The 22,672-nt window shown below is 39.6% G+C and overlaps 1 protein-coding gene across 4 annotated transcripts in view; it reads right to left on the bottom strand.

Annotated features, from left to right (window-relative positions):
- Positions 1-22,672, bottom strand: part of LOC109951514 (diacylglycerol kinase zeta-like) — a 193,184-nt gene that overhangs the window by 101,364 nt on the left and 69,148 nt on the right. For 3 of the 4 annotated variants that reach the window (XM_020586053.1, XM_020586051.1, XM_020586052.1), the window contains 11 exons: positions 22,155-22,263; positions 20,801-20,896; positions 19,154-19,231; positions 13,406-13,462; positions 10,939-11,007; positions 8,856-8,927; positions 8,635-8,751; positions 6,756-6,827; positions 6,153-6,251; positions 5,650-5,732; positions 5,480-5,540 (listed from right to left, as the gene is read on the bottom strand). In XM_020586053.1, coding sequence (XP_020441709.1) covers positions 5,480-5,540; positions 5,650-5,732; positions 6,153-6,251; positions 6,756-6,827; positions 8,635-8,751; positions 8,856-8,927; positions 10,939-11,007; positions 13,406-13,462; positions 19,154-19,231; positions 20,801-20,896; positions 22,155-22,263 — 913 coding nt within the window. The remainder of the gene's footprint in view (positions 1-5,479; positions 5,541-5,649; positions 5,733-6,152; positions 6,252-6,755; positions 6,828-8,634; positions 8,752-8,855; positions 8,928-10,938; positions 11,008-13,405; positions 13,463-19,153; positions 19,232-20,800; positions 20,897-22,154; positions 22,264-22,672) is intronic. The other variant, XM_020586054.1, reaches the window with a different exon arrangement.

Below are 22,672 nucleotides of genomic sequence, written 5' to 3'. Positions count from 1 at the left end.
GAAGTTTGACCAAGATTTGGCTGGCCCATTAAAATCAGTTCAGATAATGATAAAGAGTTTGTTGGCAAGACAGTGAAGTGTGTTTTGCAGAAACTAGGGATCAAGCAATGTTATGGCAATGTGTATTGTCCAACTTCACAGTCTGATGTTGAGAGATGTAATGGGATCCTGAAAAACCAACTACATAAGATTTGCATGAGCACTGGGTTAAACTGGGTAGATGCTTTGCGACTAAAGCTCATGGCATGCAGAGCGAGCGCTCACAGAACGCTGGGGCTAACACCACATGAGGCGTTGCTTGGCCGGCCAATGCCATTGCCAGTGTACAGAGCAGTGAAAGGTCCATCTTTGGACATTTTGACAAATGACATTAAGTCGTATGTTAAGCAAATGACCAACATACACAGGAGTATCTCCTCCCGTGTTGTTTGCCTGCAGGCTAGAGAGGTCCAGGAGGATGAAGAGCCCAGAGTGAAACCAGGAGACTTAGTGTATATTAAGGTGTTTAGGAGAAAGTGGGACTTTCCTTGAAGAGAAGGTCCATACGAGGTGGTCAATGCAACCGCCAAAGCAGTGCAAGTGAAAGGTTCGCCTACGTGGTATCACCTAAGCCACTGTGTAAAGGTTCCTGAGAACACGGACAGTTCAGAGCTGTAAGCAGTGCCAAAAGAGGAAAATGAGCATCATCTGGAGCAGCAGAGGAGGGGAGTGAGCTTGATACTCATTCTGACAATGATACTGGTCATGATCCAGCTGTGCTCCCATCTCTTTGACTCTGCAGAGGAGAGAAAGCCAGGTAGAGGTGATGGAGCTGTGGAAAGAAGTAAAAGGGCTGCGCCTAGGGAATGGCCAGGAGTGCAAGAGTGGACATCGAATGACAAAAACTGGAGGTATACGGAGAACGATACTTGAGTTGCGCAGATGTCTAAGCAACCCTGAACTTCTAACATAAATCCTTTCAGTCTCTATATGTTCTCAGACCAAATACCTGGAAGACGTGTATGGAATCGAGTGGATTTCTGGATGGTGGTCCAGTAGACCCCCTGACTCTTGGGGACAAGGTCATGTGCCATCAGAGTGGGGGAAAGAGAAGTTAATTGGCATGATGTCTGGGTGGTTAGAGTAGGATTCAAACCTCCATTGGGACAGCGAAATGAGACATATGTTACATGGAGTAAGGTTATAAACAGAATGTCAGATGCAATTGAAGAATCTGTAGTCCTGCAACCCCCAAGTGGACAAGTACAAAACAGTATTTTGTGTAGTATATTGTCGCTAAGACTTTGGCTGTAACTGCTAAACCACCTTTAAACCAGGAAGCCAGTTAAAGTGATTGCTCCAACCAGGAGGACAACGGCAATTGAGAAAGTGACTGAGCTGTCCGGGAAAACGAGAGGAGGGGGTGATCTGTCTCTACATAAATGAAGGTTGGTGCACAGATGTCACAGTGTTACTGAGGACATGCAACTCGGACTTAGAAACTATCAACTGCAAACCCTTCTATTCCCTCCAAGAATTTTCGAGCTTCATCCTGGTGGGTGTCTATTTAAAGCTACAGGCTCACACTAGCGTACAACAGCTCCTGGCCGAACACATAACTAGCGTGGAGCTAGAACATCCCGACTCTCCACTCATTGTTCTAGGGGACTTTAACAGAGCAAATCTCACCCACAAACTGCCTAATTACAGACAGCATGTTACCTCTCCCACCAGGGACAAAATCACACTGGACCACTGCCACACAACAATAAAAAACACCTATCACTCTGTCCCCCGTGCAGCCCTTGGATGCTCTGATCACTGTATGGTCCATCTTATTCCAACCTACAGACAGAAACTTAAAGCTGTAAACCTGTGGTCAAAACAGTGAAGAGCTGGACTGAGGAAGCTAAGTCAGAGCTACAGGCCTGCTTTGACTGCACAGATTGGAGTGTGTTTGAGACTGCAGCTACAGACTTGTATGAACTCACTGACACTGTGTCATTTTATATCAGCTTTTGTGAGGATGTCTGTGTGCCCAGAAAGTCCTTCTGCACATACAACAACAACAAGCCCTAGTTCACAGCAAGACTCGAGCAGCTTCGTCGTGCCAAAGAGGAGGCCTACAGCCAGGCCAGGAACACACTGACAAGGGAGATCAGAGCAGCAAAGAGGAGCTACTCTGAAAAGCTGAAAGCCCAGGTTTCAGCCAACGACTCCTCGTCTGTGTTAGATATTAGTAAATCAGTTAGATAATTGTTAGACAATGTGTTAGTAATGCAGTTTAGTAAGATTTAAAGTCTGCTCTAGTCTGTTTTGTTTCAAGGTTGGCAAACAGAATGTTGATTCTGAAAAGTGAACCATGACACCAGTTCTTTTCTTGTATTAATCTTGTGTTAGAATATTATGTCTGAATAAATGAATGAATGCCTTAGCTACACACCACGTGACAACATAAACACACATTGAGATTCTTCATTTTGTAATGACTAGGTAAAAATGCAGCTGCTCAAAGCATGTGGAGCACTAGATAAAACATGGAGTCTTCGAACTGATTTCATCTGGGTAAGGGGTTAGCCAAGAACTTATAAATGTATTCCGTGTAGTCAGGGACTCCACTTTCCAGCAGCCTGTGTGTGTGTGTATAGTTGCTTTGTCAACGAAAATTATGACTAAATATCGTCGTCAACGAACCTTTATCGCGTGACAAAAACGAGACGAGACGCAACGAAAATGTTGGCCGTGTGACGATGACTATAATTAAATGTATAATGCAATATTGTTGACAAAAAAAATTTGACTAAATGTGGTTCACAAAATAAAAACTATGCCAAAATGTCTCTTTATTTTCATTGACCAAAACGAAATGAAATGAAATGTTATGTTATTTCGTCTCGTTCAGTCGCGCTATTATTATTATTTTGCAGTATTTCTGTTTCCTGTGTCTTGCTTCAGGGGCTGCATCAAGCCGCACTGCGCAGATGCAGGCAACGTTACTTCCTTAAGCCCCACTCGTGGCAATATTTAGAAGACGACAACAAACAAAGTTAAGTCTGACACAGAGAAAGGGACCGATGGCTGGCCAGCTGGGGTTCGTCATTGGGAGAAAAAGAAGAAACAACATTTGGAAAAACTTTAATTACATAGAAGTGGAAAAGAAAACAATGTGTTGTGGGAAAAGATGGGGAGAAATGCGGCCACAAAATCACACAAAATGTGTATTGGATGTACTCTTTAGTCTATAAGGTAACAATAATATAATAAGATAACCTTGTTTGAAATGGGTTTGGCTAAAAGAAACTTTTGGTTTCCTCTATACTAGTAGGTACTTGTACTATATTGACTGGGTTAAATAGAATTGCATTACTAAAAAGAGACTAAAATACAATTTTCATTGACTAAAAAACGTCTGTGTGTGTGTGTGTGTGTGTGTGTGTGTGTGTGTGTGTGTGTGTGTGTGTGTGTGTGTGTGTGTCTCTGGAAGGAGGAGCAACCCGGGTCGTGTTTGTAATTTTTACTTGTGGTTAAAATAAAATCAGCACTAGATGAAGAAAGATGGACTCCTTCGTTATTCAGAGCTGTCCAATTAAAGAACTGGGGTATTACATCTGTGTGGGGGAGCCTGAAAAGCATCACTGGCTATAGGAAACCATGCCCCCCCTGCTGTGGAAGACCATCAACTAGCAGATGACCTGAATGTGTTCTACTGCAGGTCTGAGGATGTGCGTGGCCTCTTTAAAAAACAAAGGATCAGAAAGGCACCAGGCCCAGATGGTGTGACCCCCTCCTGCCTGAAAGTGTTTGTTGATCAGCTAGGACATCGTAGACCCCCTGCAGTTTGCCTACCGGGCAAACAGGTGTAGTGGTTAAAGCAAACTGAATATAATCAGAATAGGATCAGAATATAGTTAATAGCTAATATTAGTAAATGCACAACATGTAGTATGGTTAGGGTGCACTTTCTGCTCCCTTGTACGGGTCTCTGCAAGGACGTTAGGCACCAGACTTCCTGTTGTTTAGCACAGTGTGCAGGGGGTTATCAAAAATAGAGAAGTGTAACCAGGGTGGGGGCCCGGTTGGATGTCAAGATCTGGACAATCACAGGAAGTGGGGAATGGCCATATAGTTAGCTGGAGAGTTGATCAGGTGTGTGTGTGAAGACCCGAGGAGAAGACTAGAACCAGTGACTAACAGCCTAACTTTCTCTGCAGAGGCTCAGACTGACACAGGTGATTCTGTTTCTCGCCCTCTCAATCATAATCATAAAATATTGTTCAATAAATGATAATTAGCACTGCAGTGATTCTCCCTGTGTATTGATTCTTGCGGCTACACAGGTCTGTGGACAACGCAGTTAACATGGTACTGCATTACATCCTGCAACACCTTGACTCTCCAGGAACCTATGAACGGGCCCTCTTTCTGGACTTCAGCTCTTCATTCAACACCATCATCCTGGACATCCTCCACTCCAAACTGACCCAGCTCACTGTGCCTGCCCCCACCTATCAGTGGATTACTAGCTTTCTGACAGATAGGAAGCAGCAGGTGAGGCTGGGGAAAACCACATCCAGTACCCAGACAATAAGCACAGGTACCCCCCAGGGATGTGTGCTCTCCCCTCTGCTGTTTTCACTCTACACCAACGACTGCATCTCGAAGGACCCCTCTGTGAGCAGCGGGTCTTGTGGTTTACCTGCAACAACCTGGAGCTGAACATGCTCAAAACAGTGGAGATGACAGTAGACTTCAGGAAGAGCCCCCCCCCCCGGTTCGGCTCCGCAACCCCAAAGGACAAGTACAGACTTCAGTGGACAGTCAGGACAGGTCACTGGTGCAAGCCTGCCCTCCATGGAGGACCTGTACACGTCACGGGTCAAAAGGAGGGCAGAGAGGATCACTGCAGACCCCTCATACCTGGGACATAATCTGTTCTAACTGCTTCCCTCTGGATGGCGTTACAGGTCACTGACAACCAGGTACAAGGACAGTTTCTTCCCTCGGGCTGTCACTCTGATTAACACTTGAGCCACCATAGTATGACTGGACAATAACCCTCAGTGCAATACCTTTCCTCGGGGCAATAGCTGTAAATATACATTGTACAGATTATACAGATCTGTACAGGTCTCTGTTTTTTAAGTAGTCTATTTTTATTCCTATTTATCTCGTTTCACAATGAGCATTCCTTTGTCTGTCTGCATTGTTTACTGCTTGTTAATACTGCTTATTATATTACACAGCCTTATGCTGGTTTACTGTTTACTTGCCACTTGCATGGGGATATGTACATGCACAATGAGAGCCGATGTACCAGAGTCAAATTCCTCGTGTGTCCGACACACCTGGCCACTAAAGCAGATTCTGATTCTGAATTGTCAGATTTGTAACTATAAATATCACCTGTCTTACTCTACAGCCTCCTAGTAAATATGAATGTTTGACATTGAGATTCTCTTAACCACCATAGCATTGTGCATGTGTATGTGGTACTCCTCACAGTGCCGTCTCCTCCACAGGCCAGGATCCTCAGGTTGTGGACTTTACGGTACAGCTCCAGGCTAGAAGATCGACACTGGTTAATAGTCAATTTAGTCAAACATTTGTCACATTCTGACATCACCAGTAGGTGTTTAATGACATTTGTGTGTGCGGTTGTGTGAGATATACCCCTCCTTTGGTCCTCCTTGGCTCAGGTCAAACACCTGTCTAGGGTTCAGGTACCACATAAACGACTGCAGGATCTTAGTGCCCTGCCAGATAGGGAGACAAGCGGGAGATTGGAAGACTAGAAAGAGTACAACAGCTAGGGCTGAGACATAACTCTTAAACTGATGAAGGCCTCAATCTGACATACACTGGTCTGCTTTGTCACCTGTCCCACTCAGATTTGATCCTGACAGTCTTGGGATCGAATTGCTGACCTTCCGGTCATAGGCTCGCTTTCCTAACCTTTAGGAAACCACTGGCCCAAGAAAGTGGCTGGTTTAGTGGCACCATAGCAGCTAATTGCAAACTTTTTGTACTTTATATATGGATGACTGACTAGTAGAAAAACTAGAAGACACACCGATTGATTAATTGACTCATTTACTGACTCATTTGGTGAATGACCACCTGGCTTGCTGGCTGACTGCTTTGTGACCAGGCTGACTGGGTTTGGTCATGGCTACCTGGTTTCCTCCACTCTTGGGGTTGACAAACACCAGCAGTGGTTTCATCAGTGGCGAGGGGATGGGTCGAATTATAAATGGTTTCCACTGCCGTCCTTCCTGTCAGAGAAGAAGACAATCTATTCAAAGACTCAGAGAGTGTTGCCCATACTTGTATGGCTTCACACTGTGAGGACCAGTTTGAGTTTTATATCATGGGAGTGAGGATATTTTGGCCAAAAACTCTCTTTCTGACACACCTTCTAAAGGATATTTGAGAGTTAAGATATAAGGGCTCAGGTTAGAATCAGGTTTAAGTTATGGTTGGGCTTTGGCATTTAGTTTTGATGGTTAAAGTTAGGGTAAGGGACTAGGGAATGCATTATGTTCATGTCCTCAATGTTTTGATCAACATGGGGAAATTCAATCTGTGAATACAGTATATTAAAACTTGTGTTCAATAATTTGCACACAAGTGTGTGAAACAAAAGCACGGTAAGAGGAATTTAAAACAACTGTCTGTTTCATATATGTACCTTAAAGTGTGGCAAGTTGTGGAACAAAGAAATACAGTGGTATCTTATTCTACCTCTAGGCGCCAACACACTGTAGTGTAGGACTGACCTCTGCTCCTTTCTTGCTGCATTTCCTCTTGAACGAGGTTCTCTTCTTCTTCTTACTTGACTTCATAGATGACTGTTTGAGACACCGAACAAAGACAGCAGCTGTACATCACTGCAGTTTGAGTTCATGAGGACCAGAGAGGCAGCTTGTTCTCATAATAATGTAAAAAGTGTTTCACTTTATTGTGGTCAACACATCCATATCCATTATTAAAATAATGGAAACATAGCACAGTAGCTCAGTGTTACATAATGCTAGTGTTCCAGGACTCAAGTTCAGATTTTTAGGACTCTTGACTCGTCATAGACCAACTGTCAGTATGATGACTCAGACTTGTCTCACGCACAGTACCTGTAAATAAACTCATTTTAAAATGGTGAGAGCTGTCATTTGTGTTTAATGTAGACCGCAATAACTTGGACTCAGGTAACGGGGACTCAACTCAAACCACTGGTGACTCGGACTCGAGGCTGACTTGAGGTTTAGTGACTCAACTACATCACTGCATCATACAGATGTTGCATCTGTCTCTACACAGCCACCCTGATGAGAAACATTGTTCAATGCTTAATTCAACTGTTCTGAATAAAGAACCTAGAAAACTATAGTACAGCAATGAAAATGTATTGTTAATGACAGGCTTTCAATTAAAATCTTATATCAGGGCACCTAAATCAGTTGAGCCTAAATGGTTAGTATTGACAGTTTAGCCCTGTAATACTGTAGTCCTTGTGCTATTACTATAACCTTTGAAGGTTACTAATGTAGAAATGTGAGTCATGCTACAGCATAGGGGGGACTTCAGGGAGTCATTTGTTATCTTCTGAATCAACAGAGGGACAACCTGACTTCCACAACCCAGTGTCATACATCACAACACTGTATTCAAGTGTATGCATATTAGTTAAATTATATAAATCATCACCTTACTTAAACTACTAAACAAAATAAACCTCTATACAAATGAAATCCCATCATACAGTTCTAACTACCTAAAACAACAACCTCAGGAACAGTTAAACAGGACAGATAGTTACATGAGTGAGGGACAAAGTGTGTGTTCTGATATAACACATGCAGAGTGAATTTGTTTTATTGGGGGACTTATGTAATGTCAGAAGTGCATACGAAGGTTGACTGTGTCTAAATCATCATCTGTTTTTCTTAGTTTATATGTGGTCAATTCACTTTACTTTTATTTTAACTTAACCTAAGTTATCTGCAGTTTATTAAACATTACATATTACAGAAACCTGCTAGCCAGTAAGAAATGAGTATATTATGGGGGTGGCTGTGGCTCAGGAGGTAGAGTGGGTTGTTTCCTAAACGGAGGATTAGCGGTTCGATGCCCAGCTTATCCAGTCAACATGTCAAAGTGTCCTTGAGAAAGACACTGGACTCCCAAGTTGCTCCCAGTGGCAACACTGGTGTGTGAGCGTTTGAGAGTGCAAATAGTTGAATGGCCAAGTAGTGTGAAAGCGCTTTGAGTGTGCTGTAAAGCATAGAAAGGCTCTATACAAGTATAAGACCATATTCCATAGCCACAGTCACTTACTTTGTGAATAAGATCTTTAGAGGTCTTTTTTTCTGTAAAGTTGATTGAATGAGGTCTTTAGACCTGCCCTCACTCCCACAAAACCTGCAGATCTGACCTATTCTGCATTTCCAATCAGCATTTTACTGGACCTACGTTAAACTACTAAATTGGAAACAGACTTCTAGAATGGACCGAAAAGCAGTCAGTCACAGCTTTATTCAGGCACATGCGTGTACAATTTCATGTATGTATTCAAAACACACTCCTGAGTGTACAGTACAGTTGAGTCTAGTGCCTCACAAGACAAGTACTGTCTCTGGTCCCAGGTTATGACTGGCTGACCTGATTGCGTCGGACTCGAATGATCCATGTGGGCGGGACAATGAGGGCAGCGTGAGCTCCAATTGGACAAGCCTCCTCAATCTGCTGCAGCATAAAGCAGGAAATCTTGTTGTGGTACTAAGGAGAAAAATATAACAATAAATATAATTATTAAAAAGTAGAAAACAAAATTAATATCAAATGTGTAAAATAAAAAAAACAAAACAAAACAACATACTCACAGCCTGTTTGCACCAGGAGCAGCTGATTGCGACAATCTCTTTACTGTGGAATGCAAACTTCTGTTGGAAGCCCTGCATAAAAATATAAGAACAGAAGTTCTGTTTTGCTTCACTGCTTCTGAAAAATAAAAGTAAACTACTGGTTTAATTTCCGTTCAGTTAAAGGAGAATACAAGCAATTTAAAGTTCCATATTACCATATACAGTGGGTACGGAAAGTATTCAGACCCCCTTAAAATTTTCACTCTTTGTTATATTGCAGCCATATGCTAAAATCATTTAAGTTCATTTTTTCCTCATTAATGTACACACAGCACCCCATATTGACAGAAAAACACAGAATTTTTGACATTTTCAACCCAACCAAACCAAACACCATGACAGTACTTTAGTCAACGAGAGTTAGGCTCCAACTGTACATATGGACATTTTCTGTAGATTTAAGATAACGTTAATGCCATTGGTTGGCTGCACTGTTTATTTACACTGCACTACTTAGTCACACTCTGAATATTCTATACTTGCACATTGTGTTAGCTCATTCTGTAAATTCATTTTGAAAATAAGAAAAGTAAATGTACAGTATTATTTCACTGCACCTTATTTTATCTCATTAGTTTTGTATCTTATTATGCTGCTTATTTCAGACACTTATGTTATTTGTCATGTCTCATGCTCCATGTTATATGTATGCACCAACTCACGACAACAAATGCCTTATAATGTGAACCCCCTTCCCTTCACTTCTTTGGCAATAAACCTGTTTCTGATTATTCCTTTTAATGTGTAGGGGATGCTGCAATAGGTAGAGGTGTGACCCGCCACATCCTCTCATCAACCATGTCCAAACTCAAACAGGGATTCAAAATGAACTTTGGTATGGCTTTTTAATTGTATTTATTAAGAGAATCTATCAGTTTGATATTCAGTTCTTCTATACAAATAAAGTGAATATTATTGTCATTAGCATATGCACATATTATAAGTTTCTTGACACAGATGTACAGTACTAGCAGCCCTCCATCAGTTGGGGCTTTATAACAGAGTGGCCCGATGGAAGCCTCTCCTCAGTGCAAGACACATGAAAGCCCACATGGAGTTTGCTAAAAAACACCTGAAGGACTCCAAGATGGTGAGAAATAAGATTCTCTGGTCTGATGAGACCAAGATAGAACTTTTTGGCCTTAATTCTAAGCAGTATGTGTGGAGAAAACCAGGCACTGCTCATCACCTGTCCAATACAGTCCCAACAGTGAAGCAGGGTGGTGGCAGCATCATGCTATGGGGGTGTTTTCGAGCTGCAGGGACAGGACGACTGGTTGCAATCAAGGGAAGGATGAATGCGGCCAAGTACAAGGATATCCTGGACGAAAACCTTCTCCAGAGTGCTCAAGACTTCAGACTGGGCCAAAGGTTCACCTTCCAACAAGACAATGACCCTAAGCACAAAGCTAAAATAACAAAGGAGTGGCTTCACAACAACTCCGTGACTGTTCTTGAATGGCCCAGCCAGAGCCCTGACTTAAACCCAATGGAGCATCTCTGGAGAGACCTGAAAATGGCTGTCCACCAACGTTTACCATCCAACCTGACAGAACTGGAGAGGATCTGCAAGGAGGAATGGCAGAGGATCCCCAAATGCAGCTGTGAAAAACTTGTTGCATCATTCCCAAAAAGACTCATGGCTGTATTAGCTCAAAAGGGTGCTTCTACTAAATACTGAGCAAAGGGTCTGAATACTTATGACCATGTGATATTTCAGTTTTTCTTTTTTAATAAATCTGCAAAAATGTCAAAAATTCTGTGTTTTTCTGTCAATATGGGGTGCTGTGTGTACATTAATGAGGAAAAAAATGAACTTAAATGATTTTAGCATATGGCTGCAATATAACAGAGTGAAAAATTTAAGGGGGTCTGAATACTTGAGAGGAGTACAATGTCAGTCGTAGTAAGACAGAATACATGTGTATGAACAAAAGGGAGGGTCTAAATACTTTCTGTACCCACTGTATATACTTTCTCAAACATTAAAATGATTATTAGTAAATTATTTGTAAAAAACGCTATGAGAATTACTACTCACCTTCCCACACTGTTTACATTTGCCTTCTTGTCGTCTCCGATGCACCCAGTGATGATGCACCACGATGGGCTGAATACACACAAGTCAAAATAACAAGTTAAATTCTATAACACTGAGTCAATGACCATGTATGAACGTAAAGATCATAAAAATATAAATGACTAGAGAAATGCATTTCCTGTCGAAAATGCATGTGGATTCTGTGGGCTGAAGGATCGCCCTGAAAATGCTGAACATTTTGACACCTGAAAAGCATATCTACCTGAAAGTATGCTGAAGTACAATTTTCCCATTCATTTGGATGGGGGAAATTTTTCAAAATAAAGCTAAATATTTCAGAAGTGTGAAGTGTAGAAAAATTCTGAGCCGAAGCATGAATGTCCTGGGAGAGCTGAACATTTTGATACCCGAAATAGGTGAAGGTATGCTGAAGTAGAATTTCCCCATTCATTTGAAAGGCACAAAGTTTTCAGAATAAAGCTAAATATTGTAAAAGTGTAATGTTTTGAAAAATTGTGAATAGACGCATGAATGTCGTTGAAGAGCTGAACATTTTGATAGCTGAATGTATGCTGAAAGTAGAATTTCCCCATTCATTTGAACGGGGCAAAACTTTCAAAATAAAGCTACATATATTTGAAAAGTATGAAGTTCAGAAAAATCCTGAAGAGAAGCATGAATGTCCTTGAAAAGCTGAACATTTTGATACCTAAAATAGCTGAAGGTATGCTGAAGTAGAATTTTACCATTCATTTGAATGGGGCAAAAACTTTCAAAATAAAGCTACATATTTCAAAGGTATAACATTTTGAAAAATCCTGAAGAGAAGCATGAATGTCCTTGAAGAGCTGAACATTTTGATATCTGAAATAGCTGAAGGTATGCTGAAGTAGAATTTTCCCGTTCATTTTAATGGGGCAAAACTTTCAAAATAAAGCTATATATTTCAAAGGGATAAGGTTTAGAAAAATCCTGAAGAGAAGCATGAATGTCCTTGAACAGCTGAACACTTTAATAGCTGAAACAGCTGAAAGTATGCAGAAGAAAAAAATTTCCCATTCATTTGAATGGGGCAAGATTTTCAAAACAAAGATAAATATTTTAAAAGTATTAAGTTTAGAAAACCTCTGAATAAAAGCATGAATGCCCTTGAAAAGCTGAACCTTTTGATAGCTGAAAAACTGAAAGTGTGCTGAAGCAGATTTTTCCCCCACTCATTTGAATGGGACAAGATTTTCAAAATAAAGCTAAATATTTCAAAAGTATTAAGTTTAGAAAAATTCTGAATAGAAGCATGAATGTCCTTGAAGAGCTGAACGTTTTGATAGCTGAAATAGCTGAAAGTGTGCTGAAGTAGAATTTCCCTATTCATTTGATTGGGGCAAGATTTTCAAAATAAAGCTAAATATTTAAAATGTATGAAGTTTAGAAAACTTCTGTATAGTAGTATGAATGTCCTTGAAGAGCTGAACATTTTGATAGCGGAAATTATGCTGAGGTAGAATTTTCCCATTCATTTGAATGGGGCAAGATTTTCAAAATTAAGCAAAAATATTTCAAAAGTATGAAGTTTAGAAAAATTCTGAAGAGAAGCATGAATGTCCTTGAAGAGCTGAACATTTTAATAGCTGAAAAAGCTGAAAGTACAAAGAAGTAAAGCTTTCCCCATTCATTTGAATGGGGCAAAACTTTCAAAATAAAGGAAAAACATTTAAAAAGTATGAAGTTTAGAAAAATTCTGAAGAGAAGCATGAATGTCCTTGAAGAGCTGAACATGTTAATAGCTGAAATCGCTGAAAGTACGAAGAAGTAAAAATTCATTTGAATGGGGCAAGATTTTCAGAATAAAGCTGAATATTTTAAAAAGTACAAAAGTTACAAAAAAGTTGTATACATCCGCGCATGTCCTGAAAAAGCTGAACATTTTGATACCTGAATGGCTTTTTTAGCTGAAAGTATGCTTAAGTAGTTAAGTGCCAAAAAACGTACGGAAGAATAAAAACAACAATAAGAAAAAAAATTATAATATTAATAATAAAGAAATAATTGGAAAACATAGTATGGATGCTGAATCAGCATCCATACAATAATAATAATAATAATAAAAAAATAATTGGATAACATAGTATGGATGCTGACTCAGCATCCATACAATAATAAAGACCAGGAAAACAAGGTATGGATGATAAGTCAGCATCCATACTATGTTATCCAATTATTTATTATTATTATTATTATTGTATGGATGCTGATTCAGCATCCATACAATAAATAAGTGAAAATCATCAACTGTATAATATATGGATGCCATGACAGCTCCCAGAAGTGAAGCCATCATGACTCAATCACCCCTTGGTGGCTGTTTCTGAGACTTCCCTGTCAGCTCCCAAGCTTGTAAAAACAAGATTCAGCTCCAACTGCAGTATTGCCAAACACCAATCAGTAGAAATAAACTTCCAGAACTCACCTCTCGAATGTTCCTAGAGCCTGATTCTCTGAAAGATGGTTTACACCTGAAATTGATCTGCAGGAGAAGGAGAGAGATGTAAATACAAATCTGCTACACACTGGGTACCAGGATAGGTTATAAGGAAAAAGCATGGTGCTCCAGAACAGACAGCTGTACCATATGGACACACCTCTAGAGCCATGATTGGAATTATTTACAACGATCCGCAGGTATTTTAGGAGAAAGAAACAATTAGTCTTACTTTGCAGCAGTTATAGAGGATGCCACCACCAAGGGAAGCACCATGTAAAAAACAACAAAAACAAAAAACAGCCATCTGTGACTGCCAGGCTGAACACTGTTAGGTCAACCATACTGTTCAAGTGCCTTTGGGAAGGCATATGAAAGAGGCTTTTGGTTCACTACGATAGTTCAGATAACATTCTGTTCATTCCTACAAAACATGTTTCAGCCTTGCATCTCACAGACCTTGAACGTATCTATCTTTTTATTGTGAATATCAGTTGGTCATTAGTTTCATATGATTTGTGGTATACCGTTGAGAACATTGGCACAGGGAACAAGACAAGAAATACAGGTTTATGGTATTAAAGAACCTGGCTGACTCATAAAGACAGTGTTGTTGTTTTGATTGGTTCTTTTCTTAAACTCATATCCATGAATGCATCAATGGGTCCATTATTAACAGGCTCACATAGTTCAAATCTACAGAAATGAAAGCTTCCAAATGTGTACTGTATATAACGATGCAAAACGTCTGTGGAATTTTTTCATATAGCAATTGACCGATTTAACAGTGACACCAAGGAGTAAACAATGCGTTTTGTATTTGGGGATTTTTTTGAGGGGGAGCTCTGACAAAATGACCAAATTTGGTAAAGAGTACAATGTGAGGGGGGCTTTTCTACCCACAAAATTTATCGAGGACAATGATGTGCCTTATCTGGTGCTTGAGTGCAGGGATTTTAGCGTTTCAAGTTCAGAATCAAAGAAGCATTTTATTACAAGGGCAGTGAACTTGGAAATGTTACAGCATTAGTTCACAACATTAGTGTAGCTACTGATAGCTTAAATCAGTATTTGTTTTCAAACTGTGCCCCCCTGGCAGTCCAAAAAGGCTGACCATGCATTTATAATGTAGTTTCACTGTAGGCATTTTTTTAAACACACACTGACATGTATTAAATGTGACCCATATCCGATTTCCTTATGACAGTGTGAACAGCACAAATCCGATTTTTTCAAATCAGGCCCAGGCCACTTTCATATGTGGTCCTAAATCGGATACATACCCGATGTTTTGCAATGCGACTTCAGTCTGAATGGCCATGTCGCATTTCATGCGATTTTTATGTCATTGAAATGCGACAGACGTCACAATTCTGCGCTGGAGGAGGTGAGGCCATAAGCAATATTTGTGCTCTCCTTCTTCTTGATATTCTTCTTCTTATTATTTCTTTATTTCGATTGCACATTAACTGGTACATCGCCACGCACATGCTATCACGAGCTGCATCCATTTTTATTTTCGCAAACACAGTACGCTGTGTCTGACATCACGTCCTCTTCTGCGCATGCGGGTCACCTCAGGGCCGTATACCATTCACACATGAGACAGATGGCAGTCACATTTAAATGACAGTGTGAACAACAGCACAAAAAAATCGGATTTTGGCAAAAAATCCGATCTGAGCATTAAGACCTGCAGTGTGAACGTAGTCTTAGTCAGAATTATGGTCCCTGAGGCACAACTAGTTGAAAAACCCTGGTTTAGAGTTCTAGGCAGTTCATGATTATACAGTGACAACATTTAGTTTGAAATATTATTTAAGGGACCTCCTATCTTATGTCATGGTATACTGAAGACAGCGCTAATGCTACATCATCTACAGTACTAATGTAACTGTTGATCTGTTCTTTTTGTGCTGGTGCATGGCTGCAGCGGTTAGTTGACTGTAACATTAATATAGCATATAAAAAGATATCTTGATCTCATTGAGATTTTTTTAACAAATACATAAAGTGCAACTAACTACATTAGAGACAGTTAATTTAAGTTTTAATGGGTGTTTACCGCAGATGGCTTAGTTTATGTGTGGTTATATTAACTTTACAGTTGTTAATTGAATACCACCACAGCTACAGTATGTACCACACAAAAACAACAGTTTAACGGTTATGCTAGTAGATGATGAAGCATTATCAGTGTCATGACATCAGTAGTGAAATCCCTTAAATATAATCTGTACATCATACTCTGTCTTAGTTGTCCATTTTGCCGGCAAGCACCCTAAGAAAATCCCAGAATGCAATGCACTGTTGACTCCCTGATGTCATTGTGAAATGGGACAATTATAAACATGCATAATTTCACTCAGTGGAAGCATCATATCATGCTTGACAAAAACAAATTAAGACTGTACAATACACTACTGTCATACAGCTTTTATTTGGAAGTATATTCTAAGTGTTCGGTATACTGAAGCAAACTACACATCAAATGTTGATTTAAAAAATTAAATGGTGTCATTAGACATTGTGTGTATGTTTTTGATCAACAGTGTTCCTCTGCCTTCTGCTTCCTGCTAACAATCAGGTTGACTAACGAGCATCTGAATCCAACACAGCAGGGAACATGATGACTCTGCAATGCTCCTATCTAAAGCAAATATGGCTATCTTCATGCTAAAAAAACTAGATGATTAGGATGATTTTATCCTTTTTGGGTGCTTAATACTTGTACTCTATGCTAGGATTGAATTAGGATAATAAAATTAGGTCCACTTTCCTATCTTATTCAGCCAAACCTCCCACAAACCTTCCTTTAACTGAGCAGGACATATTCTTACTCATTAGAGTGTGTCCGTTCCATTAGCCTATCTTTATTCCATGCATTTGGTAGTGAACAGGATATTCTCCAATAAAGTTAAATATAGATGTTTCAAATATTTATCAGTGGGAAAGGAAAATGTAAAATAACATTAATTTATTACAGCTGGGAAAAACAAAAGAATTATTTGGAGGTAAAATTATTGCCACGGGCAATATTAACAGTATTTAGCTGTATTCACAGTGCTAACACATAATATAAGGTATGTCAAAAGCATTTGTTCTTAGCAAGACTTGCCCAAGTAATTGGTATGAGACTACAGGCACTACACTGTAGGCTATTACAATGTTAAATGTACGGCAATAACTTCTCCTTTTGAAATTAATTTTTGTTTGTTGGGACAAGTTAGGTAAGAAAAAATACTGCCAAGCCTGCATCTCACAGTTGTCAGATGGAATATGCTGTGCTGTCACAGAGATGGTTTAGCTGTCATGTGAGAACAGGTGGTTAGACCAAGCTAAATTTGTTACAGCATCCTCTGGAAAGAGGTCAAAGGTCATGGGCCAGGAGTCAGTGGAAAGAGAAGCACCTTGGAAAAAAGACAAGAGCTGCATTCTAAATTTGTTCCTGTTTACTTTGTAATTCAAAGTGTATTCACTGATAAAGAACAACAGTGAGTGGCTGAGAGTGACTTTTGCTGTAGGGGCTCTTTCATGCTCCAAGCAAGCATTTTGTTTTCTTTTACCAATATCTATTCAGGGTAGGTTCACTGAGAGGCCACCTCTCACCTGTCCCATCCAGATTTAGTTCTGCCAGTTCAGGAATTAAACAGGCAACTTTCTGGTCACAAGCTCACTTCTTTAAACTTTGGGCCACCACTGTCCCACAAAGATGTGGCAAAATGATGTACTCCTCTTCTGGAGTCATTTTGTTTCTTCCAAATAAATCACCTGATCTGACTAGGGCTGTGGTCAAGTGACTTTTGCTGCCCCCATTGGATGAGAAATGTATCTCCCAAATGTCAAACAGGCAATATAATGACTGAGAAGACTTCACCTGGTGTGGTGAAAAGCAAGTTTCATTATAAAAAGCTTCCAGATGGAAGATGTCCCTTCAAAGACACTGTGGCATTCAGTTTCTTAAATAGGCCTATTCATTGGTGCATTCATTTGAGTTGATGTTACTATGCACTGTATAGTATGCATGCAATTTTCAGGAAAGTTGTGTTTGTGTTTGTGTGACTTTGTAGCAGACATTACTTTGTAACAGTCCTTTATGTAGGCATCTGTTAAAAATATCTGTAGTTCATATGGATGTTTTGGGCAATGCCAAACACTCCCTGACACTTTTGTAATCAGCAAATTAAGAGATTTTAATTTAACATTTGCTAAGTGTTAATGGTTGAGATGTTAATAAAACTGAAGAATGTTTCCTCTGACCAGTTTGTCATGCATTTCTTTATTCTGACATTGTGCAGGTTGATAATACAAGTAAATCCTAGTGTTTTTAATTTAGGATAATTGTGATGAATCACACCCTATGACTGTGATTAACTCGATTCAACTTTTTAAACCGATTGACAGCATTAGTAAAAATACACTTTAGGTCATGGTTATACACAGGGTACGAGTGATATGCGAGCTGACAACACGGCAGTGTAGTCAGTTGAAGTGATTAAACTAGGAGCATACTGGTTACACAGTAGTCTGTCTAAGCAATCATCTGACCATAGCCATTAAGAGGCAGAGTAGCGGCGAGTCCCACGGGTGCATCCGCCACACTCTGAGATCGGACTTCATGGAAAAGAGGGCAATTGCATGAGGAGTCTCAGGAAGAGCTTTAAGCATCCAGTGGCTTTACAAAACATCGATTTTACTTTTGTTTCTTACTGAATTTTGCAATCAATACAACTTGAGCTGTATTGTGGTTTTTTAATTTTAATTCAAAAATGAATTTGTTAACTGCTGGTTGATATAGCCTACTAAAATAATTTATCTTAAAATTTTGCTCTGGCCTCTTTACATTTGTATTCAGCATATACCTTACAGTCTCAATGAAATCCTGAAGCAAATGTGTAAGTGACAAAAAAAGGACATTTATTATTTTGGCCAGTAAAAAAATAAATAAATAAAAAGTTTGATTGGTGGATTTTTTTCCAACTATTAGCCAATTTGCCCGGTGAGTAAAAAGGTTAATTTCGGACCCTGGTGTGTGTCTGACCTGGATTAGATTCCAAATTCAATAAATTTAACAAACCTGTTTTCCTTTAAAGAACATGTGGTCCGTGTTTCCCATATATTGTAGAGATTTTATTTGGGCAGCAGCCCACCTACAAAGATTTTTCATTTTCTGCACCAAATAAATTCTCAACCTCAGGGAAACACTGATATCATGTCCAGACACCCCCTCTACTCTGTGTATATTTCTGTCAGATTGAGAAGAGATGAAGGGAGTTGTGTGTTTCTCACTCTAAAGTTGGGTTCATTGAGGGGCATGGTGGCTTCCAACAGAATGGCTCTAGAGCTGGGAAACTGCAGGTTAAACAGGAGGTACGATTAAACACAACCTGCTGTTCTCTGCTTTAGAAGTAAAATGAATGAAATGAAATCAAGAATACTTATAATCTGAACAGCATTTTTGGATCCTTCATGACTTTAAAGTAATCTTATTTTTCACTTCTTAAGTCATCCTTGAGGACTAAAGGTTTAATCCGTCTTTATTCTTGACTCTATTACCTTTTGTCCCTCTTGAAAAATAATTTACGTCCTTCTTAATCCTTTCCTTTTCACCTTTGTCTGCAATGACTGAAGTTCCACACCTGTGCCTTAATGTTTATCTTCATAAAGTAGATTTAAAAGCTGAACATTTGGTCTACCTCATGAGTACTGTGAAAAAATATTAGACCAAGATATTACCTTCTCCAGTTGTTCTATACAGATGGTGTGGGCAACTATCTTACAGGCAGCACACTTCCTCCGACTAACAGACTTTTGCTAGAAAGAGAAAGAAGGAGAGGTAAAGATGATCAGCTTTGGAGGAAGAAAAAACAACCGCAGACATAAAATCACAAAAACCAGGAATAAAGATGAAACTAGTTGTGTTTTAACCAAGAGAATTTTAGTAATTTGTTTTATGATCTTAAGCTGCTAGGACAGATTTTGAATAAAGAAAATCTGAGGCAGTAGTGCCATGTCTGACCACTGGGGGCCAGTCTTCAAAAAGGGAAATCTCAACTGACACAGCAGTTGCTACACACTACATCGGTGAAAACAGCAAGGACCCTGTACATGAGACTGAATGAAGACTGGAAACAGCCAACATCAGCTGTTTTTAAACACCAGCAAAATCTGCTCACAGCATCCACTGGAATGAGGCCAAAAGTCATTGACCAGGAGTCGCTGGATGGCCTAGAAAGAAAAAAAGTGTGCCAAATCATCTTTGAAGAGGGACAGGGTTACAATCTTCCCTCAAACACAATATTCATGTAATAATCCACTCTCACGTAGTAGACCCCTGCTTCACCTGACCTGATGATCAGTGTCTACTCTTGCACTGCTTTGATAAGCGTCAGGGTACAGTTCTTCAGTCATGCCTTTTCCAGACACTTAAAGTTTAAACCACCACTGCTACTTCTAGTGAAGAAGACTACATATCTATTGAAAGTTTTCTGAAAACTGTTGACAAAGACTGTATATTATTAAGTTTGAATCTGTTTTTCTGCTCTAAACATAGCACTGAAACAGAAAGTTACCAACAACCTCCTGCTCTCTTTCAACTTCAGACACCTCAGTATCCTCATCCTCAGCTCTGCATTTGACACCATCACTCCATCCTTCTGCATCACTGACACTACCCTTTCCTGGTTTAAATCATATCTCCCAGACTGACAGACATCAATATATATGCATCACTAGCTGTAAATAATCAATCAAGGTGTCCCCCAAGAGTCACTGCCTGGTCCCCTTCTCCTTGGTCTTCCAAAACACAGTCTCTGTTTCCATTGCTACACCGATGCAGTAGTGGAAGAAGTACTCAGATTGTGTACTTAAAAAAGTAACAATACCACCATATCCAATTTAGGATCCTCCTCAACACACACAAAGCCATCCACAACATGGCCCCATCCTACCTGTCCAGTATCCCCTGCATAAAGTCTGTGGTGACCCAGCCTTTGTTATTGCCGCCCCCACCCTTTGGATCCAATAATAAATAAAATGTATTATTACTATTAAAGCAACAATGCCGTGGCCATCTTGATTTTGTTTTGCAATTTGGATGAACAGGTCTTTTTATAAAGACTTTAGTTGGTGCAGATGCAGGAATATCTGACTGAAAAAAAGTGAATGTTTAGCAGATGTAGCCTTGTAAATATGCAGGAGATGCAAACATTTAGACATATAAACAGTCTGATAAACTAAAGAAAAACATAATCATTTGGCAAATGATTTACTCCAAACACTCTTTTTAAAATTGAAACAGCTGCATAAAAATATAATTTGTTGTTGAGAACACAGAGAGGGAGGGAGGAAAGGAACAGGAGAGAGTCAAAGGGCGATACTAACCAGGGCTCTGGCAATACAGTGCTGTTCTCCAACATAACAGTAATCTCCAGACACATTTGTCTCAAACCAGATATGATCTCCATATTGAGCTGACTCCTACAAAGACAAACACACAAAGGAAGCTCAAAGAAGGACAAAAAAAAATGAAAAAGAGCCTTGTTTTCTATAAACCTGCCACTGTCAAAGAAAAAAGAAAGGCTTGCAGGGCTACACGCCATTGATATTTATCATTGTCAAATGACTGATGCAGCATGGATATTTGATGAAACACTTTGTAAAATCATTGAGGCTGAAGATTAACCATTACATTTCCAAACCAGCTAGTGATACCATAACTCAACAGGAAAGCTCTCAAAAAATGAACATAACATTGTCATGACTATGTATGGCAACTGAAATATGATCTCCTACAAACCTGTTGCTGTGGGCGGGCCTCGGGGGGCAGTGCCCGCCCAAATAAATTGCTGGGGCCATCTACTGACCTTGAAGACATTTCTTAAATTCTATATGTAATGTTTTATTGTAAAAGTGAAACAAAAAGATCTGTGGTCTGTTAAAAGAATTACTACAAAAATATTTGAAGGGGTAAAAAGTAGTAACAGTAGACTGGCTAAATATTACATCAAGAGAGATCAGTCTGATGACCCTCTTAGGCGGATGTAGGAGTGTGGACCGATTTACATGAAGATGACTAAAGGTGGAAATCAGAAAAAAAAAGGAGTGGATTGAATCTACGTCACATCTAGATGTTGCGGTAATAGAAACCCACAGTGTCCACGATGAACATAATGTAGGCTAGGTATCAGTGCTAGTGCAAGCTTTAACCAAGAAGAAGTTGTCAAAGCAGGCAGATTGCATGTGCAACCTGAGGCCTGTGGCCATGACTTGGGTACAGATAAACCAAAATAGGGTTATGCTAAAGGCATATCCAGCAAGAACGTATTAGAGAGATCGCTGAAATGTAAGTGGAATTAAGGTGTCAAATCTGCAGCGCCTGTAGTGTAGTTACACCCATACTTGCTTTTACATTAGATATTCTGGTGGCATATTTCAATTTTGTGAATTTCGGTTCTCTATTTATTACTTCCCTTAATGGTAACTGTGATGTCTGTTAGTGCTGTACTGTGGCTCATGTTAGAAACCAACATTTACCAATATCACCAATATCATAGATTTATAATAATAGCCATGCCCTCCCAGTGAAATTGAGGAGCCTGGCTTTCAATTTCCATGTAGCAACAAGTCTGATCTCCTACGTATATGAGCTGCTGAGCTGCCATTGTAGGGATATAAGTAACATTTGTGTTTTTTTCTCAGACCCTTGTTGTGTCATACTACTTGTACCCAGACTCACCGTCCAGTCCACAGTGCTGCGGATGCTCGCTTCTGAGTCTGTCCTGTTCAGCAATGATGCACTGGGCTCAGAGGGCAGATGGTGCAGACTCGACTTGGCTATTGCCTTCCTGGAAGCACAGAAAGGCAGAAAATAGTGAATGCACATTCATCTCGACAATAAACTTCAAGCAAGCAGGAAAATATGTAAATCTAAAATCTAATGTCACACAAATATCAAAATTTCAGGGTGAAATAAAACTGAAATGGATTTAAAAAAAAATACATTCCTTAATATGTAGATATGACCCTAAAGGTGTTAATTGTTCTGGATCAAGCAACTTCCACAAAGATAACAGCAACAGCAAGTGAACTGCAGTCTCCTTTTGTGATGGTCATTCATGGCTTTTAAATTATGTACTCTGAAGTCAGTATGTTATAATTCTTAAGAGACAAATGAAAATTTAAATATTGAATTTCATATTTTGGGATGTGTAGCATTTAATATATCTACAAAAAAAATCCAGAAAATCACTTTAT

The sequence above is a fragment of the Monopterus albus genome, unplaced genomic scaffold, assembly GCF_001952655.1.
Source record: "Monopterus albus unplaced genomic scaffold, M_albus_1.0 scaffold394.1, whole genome shotgun sequence".
In the NCBI taxonomy this organism is placed as follows: Eukaryota; Metazoa; Chordata; class Actinopteri; order Synbranchiformes; family Synbranchidae; genus Monopterus; species Monopterus albus.
This window is presented reverse-complemented; position numbering and strand designations above follow the sequence as displayed.